General features: G+C 48.7%; 1 protein-coding gene across 1 annotated transcript; it reads right to left on the bottom strand.

Moving 5' to 3' along the window:
* Positions 1–998: 998 nt before the first annotated feature.
* GABRQ (gamma-aminobutyric acid type A receptor subunit theta) lies at positions 999–16051 on the bottom strand. Its single transcript, XM_007120072.1, has 9 exons — positions 15903–16051; positions 13644–13732; positions 8706–8773; positions 6610–6830; positions 5517–5599; positions 4865–5002; positions 4166–4318; positions 2548–2791; positions 999–1821 (listed from the first exon to the last, which is right to left on the bottom strand). Exons 1-9 carry the CDS (start codon positions 16049–16051, stop codon positions 999–1001), a joined length of 1968 nt encoding a protein of 655 aa, XP_007120134.1.
* Positions 16052–18070: the final 2019 nt, after the last annotated feature.

Here is an 18070-nt window from a genome sequence, read left to right as displayed (position 1 = left end):
CTAGACAAACAGAAAGAATCAGCGTACAGGTTCACAACAGTTGCTCATCTCTTATTCTAGATCAGATGGTGAACCTTCCAAACCCTAGTCTTCATTCGCCAAGTGCTTGCACTGTGTCTAGTGATCAACTCAGCATGTGACCTAGACAGATGTATTGAGTCCCCGTTGTCTAGCATTCTGAAGCAGAAATATACACACGAGAAGTTCCAATCCCTCCAAAGATGCTGCCTCAATCTGAGTAATCTCCAACCCAACATCATTCACCCTCCGTGAGCTCCTGCTGGGAACATGATCTCTCACTTATCCTGACATTTCACTCAGCACCCCTGCCCACCCACCCACATTCCATTCCCAACCCCGCACCACAACACCACACTCAAAATACAACAGAAAAAATAGCGGGGGAAAGGCACTTTCAAAATCCCCCAAGTTCCCCAAAGCCAGCCACCTGCATTTGTAAGAGATGGCTAAGCCCTTCCCCAACCCAGTCTGGCTTTCTCCTGTAAAACCCTAAGCAGAGGTGAGCAAGGACCATAATCCCTAGGAGGAAAAAAAAAAACAAAAAACAGAAGAAAAAGGTAATGAAAAAGAAAACTCAGCACTTCAGTGGGACAGAAAAGCCCCCAGAAGTGTTTTTGTGTACAGGGCTTGGATCCTTTCTGTCCCCCAGGTCTGGCTCCTCTCTGTCTTCTAAACATTTCCATTTCCAGGGGGCTTTTCTGTGCCTATTAGATGTTAGAAGGCTTTGAAAACGTGACAGTATTCTGAAGAAAAGGGAAATCACTGTGCTATTCACCTCCAACTCCTCCTCAATCCCTTTCCTTCCAGCCAGAACACAACCTTTCGAACTACTCCCCACCTCATGTTTGTAAAGAGAAAGGTGGAACTGATTCAACTGCCGAAATAACCACAAAGTAAAACGAACAAAGAAAAGAAGGGAAAACGGAACCAGAAGGAACTATGAAAGGAGCACATCGTCACTCTGGGCCGCTACGGAACTAATAGATATAGTACACCCAGTAAACAATGTTGAACACCACGAAGGCGAGAGGGAAGAGGAGCCGGGAGCACTGGTCGACCTTAGGGACGTGGTCCGGGTGAAAGAGCCTGGAAGAGAACCCTTTACCGAAGGAGCACCCGGGGCTTGGCAGGGAACTGTCATCAGACTCCGAGTTACCGTTCTTGTCTGGATCAAAGCCCATAACATTACCATAAAGGCTCCAGGTACTGTCAACATTACACTTGAGTTGCTTCTCAAGGTCAAGGTAGCCACTCTCAACTCTGACGTCATCAGGCAAGCTACGAATGTCCTGAAGGGTGCTATGGATCTCATCAAGGGTGTTACGGATCTCCTCAAGGTCGTAGTTTGCTTCTTGCACACACCTCTGGCCGCGGACAAGCAGACGCTTCCTACTGGGGCCACGGTCTTGGCTCTCATCGCAGCTGGAGCTCTCTTCAGGGTCTTCTGGGTCACAGGTCTCAGCACGGCCATGGGCCTCTGCACGGTTGCGGATTTCAGTAGGACTAACACTGTCATCAATATCAATATCATTAACGCGAATGCCATAGCTGGGCACGGCCTGCTCTGAGGTGGACGGGAGGTCACTCAGGCTTTCTGCAGTGGCCAGCCAGGACTGGCCCGAGCGAGAAGACAGCGAGCTGAGGCTTTCCGAGGAGGCCAGAGGTGCCTGCTCTGAGATGGAGGCTAAAGAGCCGAGGCTTTCTGGGCTTGCTAGGCCAGCCCACACCCGTCTGGAGGGAGGAGAGCCATTTTCATCTTCTATGTGAAACTGGTCATCCTTTAAGGAGACAGTGGATAGACTCATGAGGTCGAATGCTGCATAAACAATCACTTTCGGGGAGCGTGGGGGGGGGGAACCTTCCTCATGAGCACTTGTAACATGACTGATGGGCTCTTCCACTGAGAAAGCCACCTCTTCTTCCTGGGGTCTCTTGTGCGCAAGGTGCTGAGGAACAGGACCGAGAGGCTGTCAGCATGCAAGGGAAGTTCATAGCTCTCGCTGCCCCCCTGGGGCAGCTGCTCCCTCTGGAGTGCTGTGTAGTGGACAGAGGCAAGACCTCCCCAGGCAGGTGGGGGTAAGTTCCCTGTAAAGGAGGGACATTAATGTACTGCCAGCAGCAAAAGACTCAGCATGGCTTTCGGAGTCAAAAGAGCAAAGGAGGGAGGGTTAGGTCAGCCTCTCTGGTGTCTCTTCCTTTCAGCTTCCCTGTATTCCCTTTCCCTCTGGCTTCATTGCCTGCCATTGGAGGCAGGCTAAGTAGACCGGATTTGAAGCCCAAAGGTCTTGGGAAATCTAGCTCTGCCACTTATGACCTTGGACGATGACTCAACCTATAAAGGAGTGATGATAAATTGTTCTACTTCTTTCTTATCTGGAGTGTGTGTGTGTGTGTGTGTGTGTGTGTGTGTGTGTGTGTGTTGTATGAGGATTAAAGGAGCTAAGAAATTTCAAAGGGTCAAGTGCTAATCTTAGGTTTAAGAAGTGCTCAAGGAAAGCAGATTGTCAGTCAAAAAGCCAAACCTGCATCACCTCTTGGTAGCGGTAGCGGGCCATGACTCTTTGGGCTCTTCTGAGTTGCCTCTGAGAGCGCTGAGGTCCTCTTCGGCTGTAGAAAAGATAGTTGATGTAGACGTATTCCAGCAAGGACAGGAACACGAAGAAGAAGCATACGACCATATAGATGTCAATGGCCTTGATACAGGAAAATTGGGGGAGTTTATTCCGCAGATGTGAGTTGATGGCGTTCAGGATGAGCATTGAAGTCAAACCTATAAACAACATAGCACAGGGTTAGTCCCCTCAGGTGGCTGAAGTTCTTGGCAAGCCATCAGGCCCACATCCCACTGGAAGGGAGCAAAGGCCATCTCTGAGATTGGGAGGGCCCTCAGCAAAAGGCCTTCAGCTTACCAGGCTTAGGGCCCTGGCTCAATTGCTGTCTTTGCTTCTCCCCCCCCCCATTTTTACACTCATCCTGTACTTCAATAGTTTAGTGATTTCCCATTGCTCTCAGGATCAAGTCAAAAATCTCCAGCCATGGTTTCATAGTGATTTACACGTCCAGCCCCGTTTTGCCCTAGGATGGTCCTTTCCCCCTCCCCCTTTGCCTGCTAGTTTGTAAGCTTTCCTGTAGTCCATCCCTCAGAAGGTTTTGTGACCCCTAAAATATTACATAAATATAAAGGTTTAGCCTAGCGTGTGCTTCTCAAGAAGGAGGCTGAAAAGTCTGCCCCAAAGATGGTGAAGGAGAAGGCAGACCAGGGTCGGGGATACACAGGCATTCTGCAGAGTGGGACCAAATAAATTTGGGAGCTGATCTCTTTAGGCCCCTCCTTGGTACTGCTCAAAAGCCTTTGATGCTCCCCGTTGCTTATACATGAAGTTCCAACTGCTTAAAATGGAATTTCAGTTTCTTCCCAAGTCAGCCCAAGCTGTCTTTCTGTTACTCTCCCCACTTCCCCAGCTTGTGCTCCAGGCACCCTCCTGGAGGTCCTCACAACCCAGTTTGAGCAATACTTTCTTGTTGCAGTTTTAGCCGATAAGACCTGGGTCATTACCTAGGTCGTTTCCTCCTCTGGACTCTGATAGCATTTGTCTCAGCATTCCATTAGACACTTGCCAGGAGCAGCTCATCTAGAAGCCCTCTGCTGCCTAATTGGGCATTTTGATATGTTGCTTAATCAATGTTTATTGTGCTGCATTTCTTGAGCACAGGCTCCGGACGCGCAGGCTCGGCGGCCACGGCTCGCGGGCCCAGCCGCTCCGCGGCCTGTGGGCTCCTCCCGGACCGGGGCACGAACCCGCGTGCCCTGCGTCGGCAGGCGGACTCCCAACCACTGCGCCACCAGGGAAGCCCTGTGCTGCATTTCTGATCTAAATTTGTGACTTGTCCATTCATTTATGTATCTAGCAAATAACGAATTCTGGTACTTTGGGCCCAACATACTAAGATCCCAACCCCGATGTGTTTTTCACATCTGTCTCCAATGTTGGTCTCTCTGCTGTGGATTGGCTGGGCACCTGTAGCGTGCCTGTTAGGTCCCATCTTGTTTCCTTGCCTGTGCAGTCACACACTGTTCCTTACTCTCAACATTTTTCTGAGCAAGACAACCCAAGTTCCTTCCTGGGATGGGAACAGGACCTACCTACTGTCACCCTGGCTGCAGAGGATTCATAGTTCATCCAAAATGATATCCAGGAAACAACAGTGGTGAGGACAGTAGGCCAATAGATCTGCACAAGGTAGCTGGTGACTTCCCTCTTGACCAGGAACCTCACTATCAGGCGTACATAGGAACCTGGCAGGGAGACATACTTGTGTTAGGGTGGTAGGGTTGAGGGGATTTTCAGAGTAAAGTACAGGATGGTGGAGGGGAAACCAGTGGCCACTTCAGCCTCTAATATTCCAGTCTGGGCAGTATGCAGACCTGACCCCATTTGCTGCCTCAAGGCCAGTGACAATGGCATGTGTCAGCAGGCCCATATGGCGTAGCAAGTCTGCTATCTCTTCCTTCCTTCCTCACTTTCTCCATGTCAACTGAAGTTGAAATGGGAGAGGAGACACGAGATATTTCAAAGCTACAACAGATGGAAGGGGAGAGGCTGGCCCTGGAAGGAGGCCTTTGGAGTGTCAAACCTGGCCAACTGCTTCCACACACATTTCCTCGTTGGCAGAGGGTAAGCCATTGGGACTTTATGAAGGGGGCTTTGGAATGTGTCCAGAACAAGAAGGGAATAGGAAAGAGGGAAGAAGAGAGTCTAGAGGTCAAAGGCAGAGGTCACCAGGAGTTTCCTAGGGTACAAAAGAGACAGGAGATAGGAGAGAAGGAGGGGGTCAGACCCACCTGTGTAGAAAAACACCTCTTTGCTAGTCATCGTCTTTCCCAGGAAACTGAACTGAGGGATGTGCAGCTTCTCAGTACCCTGGATGGCATTCCCATTGCCTTCCCAGTATAATAGGATGTCTTCAACTGTGTAGCCATCTAGGAGGGGGAGGGAAACAGAATTAATCTCAGAAAGCAGGCATAGGCAGATTTCACACCAGAGGAGCTTGTGAAAACCAAAGGATAGTTGGAACCTGCAATATTGGGGTACCTTTGTGTTTTGTGGGTCTGAGCATAGGGAAGGGGGGCACATGGAAAGAGAACTCTCAGTTTGAAGTTTCTTATCCGGGAAGGAAAGCACAGCAAAGAGATGTGCTCCTACCCATTAGCTTGTGCACAATTTTCCCATAGCTAGGCACATTTCCCTATGCGACTCTTTATAGCCTAAAGGCCACCTTCTCCCTGATACCATATGTATATAAACCCCTCTGTCTCTCTGTCTCTATCTATCTATCTATCTATCTATCTATCTATCTATCTAGGAGAGAGAGAAATGGGGGAGGGAGGGAGTAGGGGAGATATGCAGGCCCTCTCACTGTCAAGTTTGCCTTTGGCTTCCTCATGGCCCCAACCCCGGGTAGGGAAAAAAAGGGGCCTTGGGAGATATACGTACAGCTCTCCACCTCCAGCTTGCAGGTCTGCTTGTCCAGAGGGAATTTTTGCAGGTTCATGGAACAAGCGGCTGTGGTGGTGAGTCTGCAAAGGAAAAGCAAGAGGAAGAGAAAAGTGAGTCAAGCCCAGGCAAGTAACGGTTCCTGAGAAAACTGAAGGGGTGGGGAGGGGAGAGGCGCCCCAAGGACTGACCCACCTAACACCTTCCCACGCTGCCCACATTAGAGCTGGGTCCTCCTTCCCTCCCTTTCTTCTTTCCTTCTTTCTCCCCCCCAGCCCCGCCCCGTACGCTTCCTTCCCTCCTAGAGGAAAGATGAGTTACACCTGTGTAAGGAGGAGAGCGGGAAGTTGTATGCGACAAAGACACCCCAAAGTCTGGTAGGACTTACACCGATGACAACAGATGTATGGCATGCCAGGAAACCTCAGGGTGTCAGAACGGGAAGGGTCCTTGAGGAAACGGAATATGCAGAGACAGAAAGAGGGCTTTCTTGCTGAAGGAGCAGCAAAGCTGTCAGGAGGAAACCGCTGCAGTGAAGCAGCTGAAGCACCAGATGTGACACGGAGTGCCTGCGTGTGGTGTGCGGGTACCGATGTGGGCAGTGGGTGTAAATGGATAGGAGGGATTGATATACCTGAGGTGAGCTATGGAATGGGGCTTCAAGTTGTCATGTGGTAGGTCCCCCTCCTTCACAGCATGGGAGGGAAAAGACACAAATAAATAATAGAATATACATTCAATGCTAAGGCAAAGGGAGAACTCTCCCAGTTGAGAGTATCGAAGATGATTTCCTGACAAAGAGGGCATTTGAATTAGGGACTGAAGGATGGGAAGGCTTCAGACTCGTGGAAAGAGGAACAGGTCATTCCGGACAGAAGCAACAGCATAAGCCAAGGTGTGGGGACAGGACAGCCAAGAATGGCTGTGGGAAACTCTGAAGGTTCCACTTTGACTACTGAGTGAGGGGGGCAGTGAAAGAGAGATTTGGAAAGCACTGGGCTCCTCCGTGTGTCCCTTGGAGTGTGTTCATGGGATAATTAGTGGGAAGAAGGTAGGCTGTCACGGCGATCCCCAGGTCCCTGGGGGAACTCACCGGATGCCATACCGCACCGTTCCATCTGGCTGAAGCTGAAACACGCGATTTTCTACAGTCACATCATGCACAAAAGCATCCTTGCTATTTAGAAAGTAGCAGTCAGGGACCCACAACTTCTCAAGCATCTGATAGTCCAGGGTCAGGTTCAGATTGGTCTCATAGTATGCTAAACGTGGATCTTTCCAGGTCTGATGAAAAAACATTGTGATAGTATAGTCCTGAGGAAAGAAAGGTAAATCCTAGTTGTAAGTGAGGTTGCCCAGCTTTCTGTCCTCAGTGTTTGTGTGCATGCAGGTGTATGAAATACATCCTAAATATAGATGCGTAACGAAACATATGTAAGAGTGTTCAATGTTACGAATAATAAAATGAGCCCCATATAATTAACATTCAGGTTAAGAAATAGATCGTTTCCAATAACTATCAATCGTCAACGTGTCTCTTGCAGAACATATTTCCCACACCTCCCAGCAGTAACCATTATCTTAGATTTTAATGATAATAATCCCTTGCTTTTTTCTCTGTTTTCCTAAGTTTTATTGTCTATGTGTCTCTAAGAAACATATTGCTTAGTTGGACTTATTTAAAATATTTTTCTGAATGGAATCACACTCTATGTATTCATAAGTTGCTTCTCTCACCCAACATTATGTTTGTGTGTTTGCTCAGGTCGATGTGTGTAATTAAAATTTGTTCACTTGCACTGCTGGATACTATTCCCTTATATGAATATACTATGTGTATTATTATGTGATGACACCATACGTATCAAAATCGCAATGAAATAAAAACTATAAAGCAAAAGTTCCAGTTTATACCCCTATAAAGTGCAGATAAGAGTTCCCAATGCTCCTGCCTTGCCAACATTGGTATTGTCTGACTTTTGACTTTTTGCTAGTCTGGCGGATATGTAACGGGTTCTCACTGTGGTCTTATTTTGCATTTCACTGATTAATAATAAAGTCAAACATCTTTTCATAAGTTTATCTGCTGCTTGGTCTTCTTCACAAAAGTGAAGTTCTTGTTTACATTTTCTGATCATTTTTCTATTGCTTTAAAAATATTCTCAGGAATAAAGACGCAGACGTAGAGAATGGACTTGAGGACACGGGGAGGGCAAAGGCTAAGCTGGGACGAAGTGAGAGAGTGGCGTGGACATAGGTACACTACCAAACGTAAAATAGCTAGTGGGAAGCAGCCGCATAGCACAGGGAGATCAGCTCGGTGCTCTGTGACCACCGAGAGGGGTGGGATAGGGAGGGTGGGAGGGAGGGAGACGCAAGAGGGAGGGGATATTGGGACATATGTATATGTATAACTGATTCACTTTGTTGTAAAGCAGGAACTAACACACCATTGTAAAGCAATTATACTCCAATAAAGATTTTTTAAAAATAAAAATATTCTTCTTATTAATTCACAGGAATTATGTGTATTTTTAATACCAGTCCTTTGTGTTGCAAATATTTTAGTCCAATCTGAATTATCCTTTCAAACTTGTCATACTCATTTTGCTTTTTTATTTTGCAAAGCAGAAGTGCCAGAAGTTTTGGCTAAAGAGAATATTAATATAGTTTAGTTACCAGTAATTAATTAATTAATCAATTTATCTATTTATTTTTGCAGTACGCGGGCCTCTCACTGCTGTGGCCTCTCCCGTTGCGGAGCACAGGCTCCGGACGCGCAGGCTCAGCGGCCACGGCTCACGGGCCCGGCCGCTCCGCGGCACGTGGGATCTTCCCGGACCGGGGCACGAACCCGCGGCCCCCGCATCGGCAGGCGGGCTCTCAACCACTGCGCCACCAGGGAAGCCCACCAGTATTTATTTTTATAGTTTGTGTTTTCTGTGTCTTAAAAAAAGTCCTTACCTATCTCATAGACACTAAAAGAATATCCTACATTATATTTATTTTAAAAACATCATAAGCCTTTCACTTTTATGTCTGTAATACATCTAGATGTATTTATTTTTGATTTCAGGTGGCTGTAGTTTCCCAAACCTACTGTGTTCCTCTATGTGGCCTCTGCTGCAGGTCAGAACAACAGGCGTATGACCCTGCTCCTTGTCTCATGGCTGGAGCTGACACACTTACCATGGTCATTTCTGAGATCTGTTCAATACTGGAGACATAGATAGATACTCCCACTGGCACAGGGGCACCTACAATACAGGAAGACACTGTTACATGCAGGGTAGGAAAAAGGATAAAACATGGACTCAGGAGCCAGACTGCCTGAAGTTTGAACCCCATTTTGGCACTTACTAGCTATGTGACCTTGAATAAGCTACCTAACCTCTCTGAGCTTAGTTTCCTCTTGAGTAAAATGGGGATAATGATAGCACTTATCTCATAGTTAATGCAAGCCAAGCTCTTAGAGTAGGGCCTGGCTCACAATATGCTGAAAAGAAAGGGTCAGGCCAAAATGAAGAAAAAAATAAGGGAATGAAGCACTCTTTTTCTAAACATTTCCTTGATTAAAAACTTAACAGCAATGAGCCCCAAAACAAGATTTGTGGCGTGCATGAGCATATTTGTGTGAGTTCATGTGAATGTGTCCATGTGTGAGTGAATGTGTGTTTTTGTGTGAATGATGCGTGAGCTGTGCGCATGAGTGTACGTGAGCATGTTCACATACCTGAGTAAATCTGTGCATGTATTCTTGTGCAGGTGAATGTGTCAGTGTGCACATGAGTGTACGTGAGCATGTCTGTGTGTGAGAGAAGGCATGAGTATGTTCGTATGCTTGAGTGTGTTGTGTGGGAGTGAATTATGAGTGAATGTGTTTGTGTGATCATGTATGAGAGAATGTGTGACTGTGTGAGTGTATGCACATTGTTAATGTGCAAGGGAATGTGTGAACGTGGGTGTGTTTCTGACCTTGTTTGTATGTGTGTGAGTGAATTTGTGAGTGTTTTCATGTATGTGAGCATGTTTCCGTATAAGTGAATGTGTGAGCACATTTCTGGGTGAACGCATGTGTCAGCATGTGTGTGTATTTGAGTGTATTGTGTGGGAGTGAATATGTAGGTTATTTGCGTGAGCCTCTTCACTTGTTAGTGTACTTGTGAGCATGTCCATGTGTGAGTGAATGCATGATTATGTTTGTGTGTGTAAAGTTGTGTTTGGGAATGTAAGTGAACTTATGGGTGTATGTATGTGTGAGTGAGCAAGTTCATTGTGTGAATACGTGAATGCATTTGTGTGTGTGACCTTGTTCACATGCAAGTGATAAGTGTGATAAATGATTACACTTCTACACTCACACCCATCACACTTATAACTGTGAGTGTGTAAGTGTGGGTGTATGTAAGCAGGTTTATGTGCTTGAGAAAATCTGTGAACTTGTCCATGTGAGCGTGGCTGAATGTGTGAGTGTGTTTGTGTGTGAGTGAGCGTGTGACCATGCTGATGTGCAAGTGAACCCATGAGCACATTCATATGTGTTAGCATGTCACTATACAGGTATGAGTGAATGTGTGAGCATGTTCAGGTGCGTGTGTTTCTGAGTTGGTAAATATGTAGACGTGTGTGTGTGTGTGCATGTGGGTATGTTCATGTGTGTGAATGACAAAGCATGTGTGAGTGTGTGTGTGTCTATGTGTGTGTGTGACTTTGTGTTTGTGTATATGAGCATGTTTGTGTGGGAATGAATGTATGAACATGTTCATGTGTGTATGCAAATGTGCGAGCATGTGTGTTAGTGTGTGTGAGGGTGTATATGTGTGTGAGTGAATTTGCGTGTTCATGTGAGTGAGTACATGGGTGAGGGCGTGTGTGTGTGTTAATATGTAACTGTGATTGAATTTGTGCGTGTACATGTGCGTGTGTGTGTGTGTGTGTGTGTGTGTGTGTCTGGCTTCCTCTTTCAGGACCAGGTGTTAGCGCCGCCCATTCAAATGTGATAATGGATGTGCAAATATGTACTAAACTATAAAGTACTGCAGAAAAAGACATTTTAATTGTTTCCTCATTGACTCAAAACTCTCTTCACTGGGCCTCACAGCTAAGCCCTTATTCTATGTGTGTTACATCACATTGCTGTTACGGAAACACGTGTGACGCTTCCAATTCAGCCTGCTGGCTTCACTGCAAGCTGGCTGCCTAGAAGCTGAGCTGCAAAGTGCTGTTGGGAATCCACGTATGAATGGCAGCTGAGAAGTAAATGGGCCTCTGTGTAAAGGCATAGCATTCACAGCTATTGTGAATGATCGCTATGTAGTGACAGGGGCTTCTAGAAAGGCAGTTTTTTTTATTACAGCCTTTCAGGCTCCCCACATGCGTTTAGATGAGGATGGAGACTGTGTTACGCAGGCAACAAGCCCCAGAAGGGCCAGGCAGTCATCCCCTCAACTACCTCACTCTAGTGTCAAACTTATAATCCTAGACCATTCTGTGTCGCTCAGGCAATCTAATCACTTACAGCAGAATCCTGGGGAGCTGAACCCAGCTTTGTCCAGAGACTCCCAGTTGACGAGGCAAGTGGGAACTGAAGTGCAGTCCACATTCCCCTCACCAGGGCATGGGTCTTGGCCCAGGATTGTGGCCTGGAGGAAGGGGACCTTGGATCTTTTTCTAATTTATCCACCTAAATTAGGAGGGAATACCTTATGTGCTAGAACAAGAGCTTAGCTAAGATACCCCACATCCTTACAAGGATAACAGAGGGGAACAAGATGCTTCCAGGTAAGGTATCTAAATGCTATCTCTGGGGTGATGGCCTCTGTCCCATATCCCATCACTGCCCTTCCTGATGGACTCAGGAAGGCAGAAAAAGTGGGAGGGGGCAATCACTTCCCTCCCTCTTGGAAACTTTGCTGCCCCAACTCTACTTCCTCCCTCGCATCCATCAGAGTACCAGAGGAAGAGGAGGTAAATGAAGGAATGATGAAGCTGTCCCATTTATTCCTTCACTCCACACCTATGTCACACCAGGTGATGGGCTAAGCAAAGTCCTTAGGGACCTGCCTTTGGCAGCACTATGGAGTCCCACTTCTCTAGCTTAGAAAGAAGCAGCTTTGTTAACTTTCCCTGGCCCTCCTCCTCCTCTTCAACCTCCTTCTCTTCTCAAGGAAGTAATGTCTCCCATTTGAACCTAAGCACAGTTAGGTCATGTCTCTGCATGTGGGGGGCAGGGCGTGTGTGCCTGCGTGTTAGGCTCTGAAACTCTACTTAACTTCAGACTGCTTCCCCCCAACCCCATAAAACAGCCCAAGACTTAGAGCCTGTAGTTCCTCCTTCTGTCTAAATGCTAGAAGGTCCTGCATTGTCCTTGCCCTCCCACCTTCATCTACTGTTTGGCCAAACTGGGGACCCAGCTATTCCCATACTCCCCAGGTCTGCATGCCCATAAAGCTTAGGTAACCCAGGAGGTTAGGCATCAGGTGTAAACAAATCCAAGTTAGCTCAGAAAATGGCGGTGAGGTGCCTTGGAGATACCATGGGCCAGCCACACCTGACAATCCCCAGTGGGTGGTCCTTGCCCCTGTTCTGTCCCCATAGCCCCAGATGCCTGCAGAGATGCCAACCTGAAGCAGCGGGGAGAATGTGCTTGATGTCCTTGAATGGCTGTTGGTTAGCCTTTGCTGAGAAACAGGAAAACAATGAATGGAGAAAATGTAACAGCTACACTCTTGACACCCACTGTTGCTTTTGGTGCAACTGGTCCAAAACCAGTGTCATGCAATGGAGTGCTCGCCGTGCCCTAACACCTGAATTCCTATAATGAAAGAACTTACCTTCTGCCCTCTCCACTCCAGCCTCCCAGTCCCCTCACACTTGGAGGAAGCAAAGCAGCCAATGGGATACCAGTCAAATGTCCCACCTCCAAACCTTAGGGCATAGGGCGATCAACCTGGTTTTCAAGGGGGCTCCCTAGGCAAATCACAGAGCCCCCAGTGGTCTAGCACAAAGGCAAGTGCTAACAGCTGTGTGCCCTTTAGGGTCGAGGCTTTGTGTATTCAGAAGACCTCTATTCATAGGTACAAATGTGAGTATTAGCATTCATTAACCCTTTAGATTGGGTGTCTAGTTCTACCACCTGCAGGAAGGAGAGTGCTTTCTCTGACTTAGCCGCCCTACTTTTTAGCTCTTTCTCTGTTTCCTTTGAGCCAAAATGTGACTAACGTCTATTTAATGCACCCTTCCTCTTGTCTGTCCGTGGTCTAGGTTTCTTGTGTGTCCCCTCAGCCAGAGAATGCTATTCCTGTTCTGTGGGGTCGGGGAAGGTTGCCTGTCACTTTAAAGCTGTGTGATGGAAGCCAGTCACCCTTTCCAAAGCCAGGGGTCGTCAGGGGAGGCGAGGCTAGGCAGAAATAAGAGGAGAAATTGATGTATTGGCTTCCTGGAGGTTTGTATTTCCGTTTCCTTGTCATTTCTCATCTTTGTGCTTAAGATCTGAGAGCCAGGCTAAGGAGTTTAGATTTTATTTTGCAGTTAAATAAAGCCATCAGAAGTTCCTGAGGTGATTAGGTGGGATTAATAAAGATCACGCTGACCGCAGTATGTTGAATAAACTGAACTTGGTAGGAGCTGAGGACTTGGGGTGGGGGGAAGCAGAAGTGCCTGGGACCCAGGTGGGCAAAGTAAACTAGGCAGAGAAGACCCTGCCCTTGGTGTTAGGCCAGCGGAACGGCGTAAGTGCCCAGGGTGCAGAGAATGTGTTCACAAGTGGAACACGTGTCCTCCCCATACATGGAGCAGAAAACTCTAGCATGAGAAGCACACCTGGTGGGATTAGAGCTTCTCCAGCCACCCCAGGGAGTGTGCTTCAGGCTCCGTGCCACTGTAAAGGAGTGTGGAGGGGGCAGAGGCCTCTTGCATTAGAAGGCAGAGAAGTGGCAGAGATTCCAGGGGCAGAGTGAAAGGCCTGGGGGTTGGGGACCTGGGAGTGCTCTGCTACAGGTCTCTGCAGAGTCGGGAAGGTGGGGTTTGGAGAGGCACAAGTGTCCACTCTAGAGGACTGCTCCTGGTCAGCTCACTGGGTGGGGCTGGCTTGTTGTGTCTCAGCTCTGGTATCTGGACGTGTCTTACCTCCAAAATTGGGCCTCAGACGGACATCATATTTCGACAGCACCCTGTCCAAAATCTTGTGAACCATAGCTTCATTTGCACAATTTTTGCTGAAACGGAGAAGTCATTTGTAAACATTGGTCAACAGTGAATGCCACACTGCTTCTCAGAAAACAAACAACAAAGAGCACCCCAGGCATCAACTTGCCAGGGCCTTCCCTCCTGCACACATGCAGACATATACAGTCATACATGTACACGTCTCTCCCCGCTCCCCTCCATCCCTGCAGTGAGTCAGCCAGAAGCACAGCAGCGACGCAGACTCCTCTTTCCCCCTCCTCCTCCCCAGCTTTTATCCAAAGGGTGGGGCCTAAAGACTGGATTCTTGTTACCAGGCAGAATTGGGGGGATGGGGGGAAACTGTAGGGGAAGTGGAGAGAAGAGGGTGTGGGCAGGTGTGAGCCCTCACATAAATGGATTACTTCAACCCCCTAAGGAGCCCCACTTTACCATCAGCCTGGATGCAGCTTTCCAGGTTGGTTGGAGTCCTCTTTCTAGGGGCACCTGATTGCCCCAGGAAAGGTCATCTTTCACCCTCAGTACTCCCATGAGCTGAGTCCACCAGTCTACGTTCTCTAGCTCAGGCACATTTCCCCTACCTAGGCTAGGGCCAGCACTTTGTTGTCACGTCTATGTGAATCTTGCTTTTGTACACCTCTGTTTCTAAGACTTGGCATATTACATATGACACAGAGAGAGAGCCTTGCTCATGTAGCAGAGTTTTATGACCCTCATCCTCAAAAACACATGTATTCTTGGAGCAGGCATCTCTTTGGCTAAGCATGTGCTTCCAGCCTAGACGTGTCTTGGGTGAGCACATGTAAATGGACCCAGCGCAATCCCGCAGAGAGCTGGCCTTTCCAGAAGTCTCTGATGTGCTCTCCCAATTCACCTAGTCCTTCATGGGGGGCTTGTGAATGAGAATAGGCCCCGGGCATGACCATGACTCTTAGGATCTTTGAATATCAGCCTCTGCAAATCTCTCTCTTTCTCTCTCTCCCTCTCTCTAGTATAAATGTCCAACAATAAGAGAATGATAAAGTATACTCTACCCCGGAATACTTTGCGTTCATTAAAAATATTTTCTAATAAAATTCACACCAGGGGAAATCCCTATGAGATGAAAAAAATGTAGAAATAATCAGGATGCAAATATATAGACAAAGAATGACACCGACTGTGTGTGTGTGTGTGTGTGTGTGTGTGTGTGTTCACTAGCGCAGTGTGGTATGTTGGGTTGAGGACATTGCAGAGCTGTCTGCTGGAACCTTGCCCAGCTATCCCCCCTTTTCCTGATACATGTCCATTTCTGGTTTGCCATTTAAAACATTATTCTCAATCATCTTTTTATAAAAATCTCATCGTCTTCAATGACAAAATTTCAAAGTGTGCACACGAATGATTCCTGAATTAAAGCAACGCATTTCTGCCTGTTTAGGACCACACACACATTATGCATATGCCAGCGCTCAGGATCTGTGGCCACCACAAATACACATTTCCATGTGATCTACACGTAAAGGCTGACTGTTTAACATCTATTCAGTTATTTGCAGGCCCAAACAAACTTGAAATCAAACAGGTAATCTTCAAATGTTTTCATAGGAAGCAAGTACAAAAATGCACCCATCTCAGGCCACAAGGCTATATGCTATACAGCCGCCGAGCGCACTGTCTAGGCTACGACGAGGTTGAGTCAATAATTTCTACCTGCAGCATCGGCAAAGGTCCCTCACTGCTCAACACACATATTCAGGAGCACACGCACGCACCTCATGGAATAGAAAAAACATCCGGACTCAAACAGGTGTCTCTACTGTCCATGTTTTGTGAATTTCTCATCCCCCTGTACCCCCACCCCCCAACCCTACAGGTGCCAAGGGACGTGACTAGGAAAAGCTACTAGGGGTCTTGGTCCCCGGGGATGGATGGCAGACCTTGGGGTGAGAGCATCTTTCCCCGCAGCCCCCGGGGCTGCAGTTTGGGCGCACGCGGGGCTCTGTCAGGTCAGGCGCCGCAGGAACAGGTGGGCTGAAGCACAGGGCCCCCCGCGGCCCCCACTCCCATCCCACCAACCTCCAGGGACCTGTAGGCAGGGCCCGCACGCCAGGGCTCGGCGAGCCCGGGTCCAAGTCTTCCCCAGCCCGCTCCGTCCAAGAGGTCCGAGGCTGCCCGTCCTCTCCTGTCGCCGCCATGTCCAGCCTGGCGGCTTCCGCTTACCAGTTGAAGAGGTCCAGGACGACATCGGGCACGGTGGAGGAGAGCTCGAAGCGGAATTTCGGGGTGGGACTGAGGTCGTTGCCCTCCGCGAGCCACGTTCTGACGAGCGCCAGCAGCACAGCGGCTCGCAGCGCCCCGCGGATGCCCATGGCTACGGCACTTCGCGGGGTCGGGGGGCGCGAGGACCTGCCGTCAGCCGCCGGCCAAAGGGACGGAGTGTGGGCTGTGCGGGGAGAGAGGGCGCTGGGGGCTCGCTACGAGTCGCTTCTAAGGAGACGGCAGCGAGCGTAGGGGGAGCAGGGAGCGCGGGGTTCGGACCGGAGCCCAGGACCCGGGGGGAGCAGCCCTCCTCTGCCCGACGCAGCGCCCTCAGGACGCGCCCGGCAGGTGCGAGGTGCGCTCCGTCTGCGGCCGCTCCAGGCTGCGACTGGGCACCCAGCCTGGCGCCCGGCTGGCTCCGCCCACTCCGACGGTAGCCCTGGCAGAACCAACCCGGCAGGTGCCAGGAGCCGCACAAAAAGGCGCGCGCTCTTGCCTCCGCCCGCAGCCAGCGCACCGCCCGCCCCCCGCCCCTTCAGGCCTCTGCAGTCGTCCCCCTGCTATAGCAACAGACACTGACAGGGGCGGGGCCGGCCCGGGGGAGGGGGAGGGGAATCGGCTGCAGGGGGCTGGGCACCCGGTGGGTCCTGCTCTTTCTCTCTGCAAAAATGCAAAATGTGCGTTTCTTTTGGAAGACCGTGTGCCCAGGAGTTTGTTTTTTTGTGGTGAGGGAGTGAATAATAATTAGACTGCCCTGGCTGAATCTACATTCTGATAGAGCTGGACACATTTGGGTCCCCAGGACAAAGCTCAGGGAACTGGAAGGGTTCACCAACTGGGATCACGCTGAGATGTGACTGTCCCATAGCCAGGGCTGACACCATGGAAGGGGAAGAAGGCAAAGACCAGTGTTTCAGATGTTCAAGGGAGTTAGTCCCTGGAGAGCAGGCAACTCTAATGCTCCTGCATTTGGGGCCCATCATGTGGAAAACCTGGAATTTCAGCTATTCTTTCCACTACCTCAAACACTCTCCTATGAAACAAAAGGATCTCAGAGGATAGGGAAATTCCTCCACCCAATCCCCTCTGTCCTTCCCTTCTCAGATCCTTGACACAGGAAGTTCAGAAAGACGTCCTTCAGAGCACATGGGCCATGTGACCTCAGTCACGTTCACCAGTGCTGAACTTCCTAAGGGTTTCAATGAAAATGAACTTTAGGTTCACTCTTGGTTAGCTAAAACATCCCCACAGAGATGTAGCCCTCTTCTCCTTTCTCTCAGTATTCGGTGAAGTGAGGTGGGACTCTACTAGTGCTCAGAAAACCTTCAGTTGCCTGGTTGGTTGAGTGTTTCCCACACTTAAGTGTTTAACTCTTTATCCCCGCTTTCTTAACCATCTCAGGACCAAACTTTAAAAAAATGTGCCTCATAGTTCCCTGCCTTTTTCCACGAGCAGAACACCCTTGCACCTTCCTTCCCCTTCGCCCCACTATTGCAGCAAATGGTCTCCTTCTCCCATGAGTGTAGAAATAAAAGAAGATGGTGGAACCTGCACGTCACTGACTATTACAGACAGGAATGGATCAATAAAACTCATCCCTATTGCTATTAATTCTTCCCCCATTGTCTCTGGTCACTCACTTGTAGAGACAATCCTTGCTTGATAAAAGTGGGAATGGCTATTCCGGGTCATTTTGTCCAACCATCTGGATTGTGATATGGAGAAACTGAGGCCCAGAGAAGGAAAAGGGATTGGCCTGAGGTCACACAACAGTAGAGACCCAAACTAGAATCCTATTTCCAGGTTTGACTACTTCCAGAACATTATGTTTTTTGTTTTGTTTTGTTTTGTTTTGCTTTGTTTTAGTGCGATTCAGTGTCCACTGGAAATTCAGGCAACCGCCAGCAGATGGGAGTAAATTTATTTAGATGAGGATGTTCCCAGTATCCTGGAATCAAATTCCACAGGCAATCGGTCCCTCATTTGTCAGGGGAAAACAAGCCTGAAGCTTGAAGTTTTATTCCTAGGTGCCCCTGTGACTATGAAGATTGCCAAAAAGTTGATGATGAAGAATTCACTTCCAGACCTTACATCCCAGAGGGTCCTCCCCCACTTCTGCTCTCCCTAGA

This window comes from Physeter macrocephalus, chromosome 21 (assembly GCF_002837175.3).
Source record: "Physeter macrocephalus isolate SW-GA chromosome 21, ASM283717v5, whole genome shotgun sequence".
Classification (NCBI taxonomy): domain Eukaryota; kingdom Metazoa; phylum Chordata; class Mammalia; order Artiodactyla; family Physeteridae; genus Physeter; species Physeter macrocephalus.
Note: the sequence above shows the minus strand (reverse complement) of the source record. Positions and strands in the feature narration are given on the sequence as shown.

Bases quoted from the DNA above. Each gene is read 5' to 3' on its own strand.
- GABRQ (XM_007120072.1), bottom strand. From the start codon at position 16,051: ATGGGCATCCGCGGGGCGCTGCGAGCCGCTGTGCTGCTGGCGCTCGTC. The intron at 5,600-6,609 runs GTGAGTTCCCCC...TTTCCTTTGCAG, and splicing joins ACGGTGCGGTATGGCATCCG to ACTCACCACCACAGCCGCTT. The intron at 2,792-4,165 runs GTAGGTCCTGTT...TGTTGTTTATAG, and splicing joins TGCAGCCAGGGTGACAGTAG to GTTTGACTTCAATGCTCATC.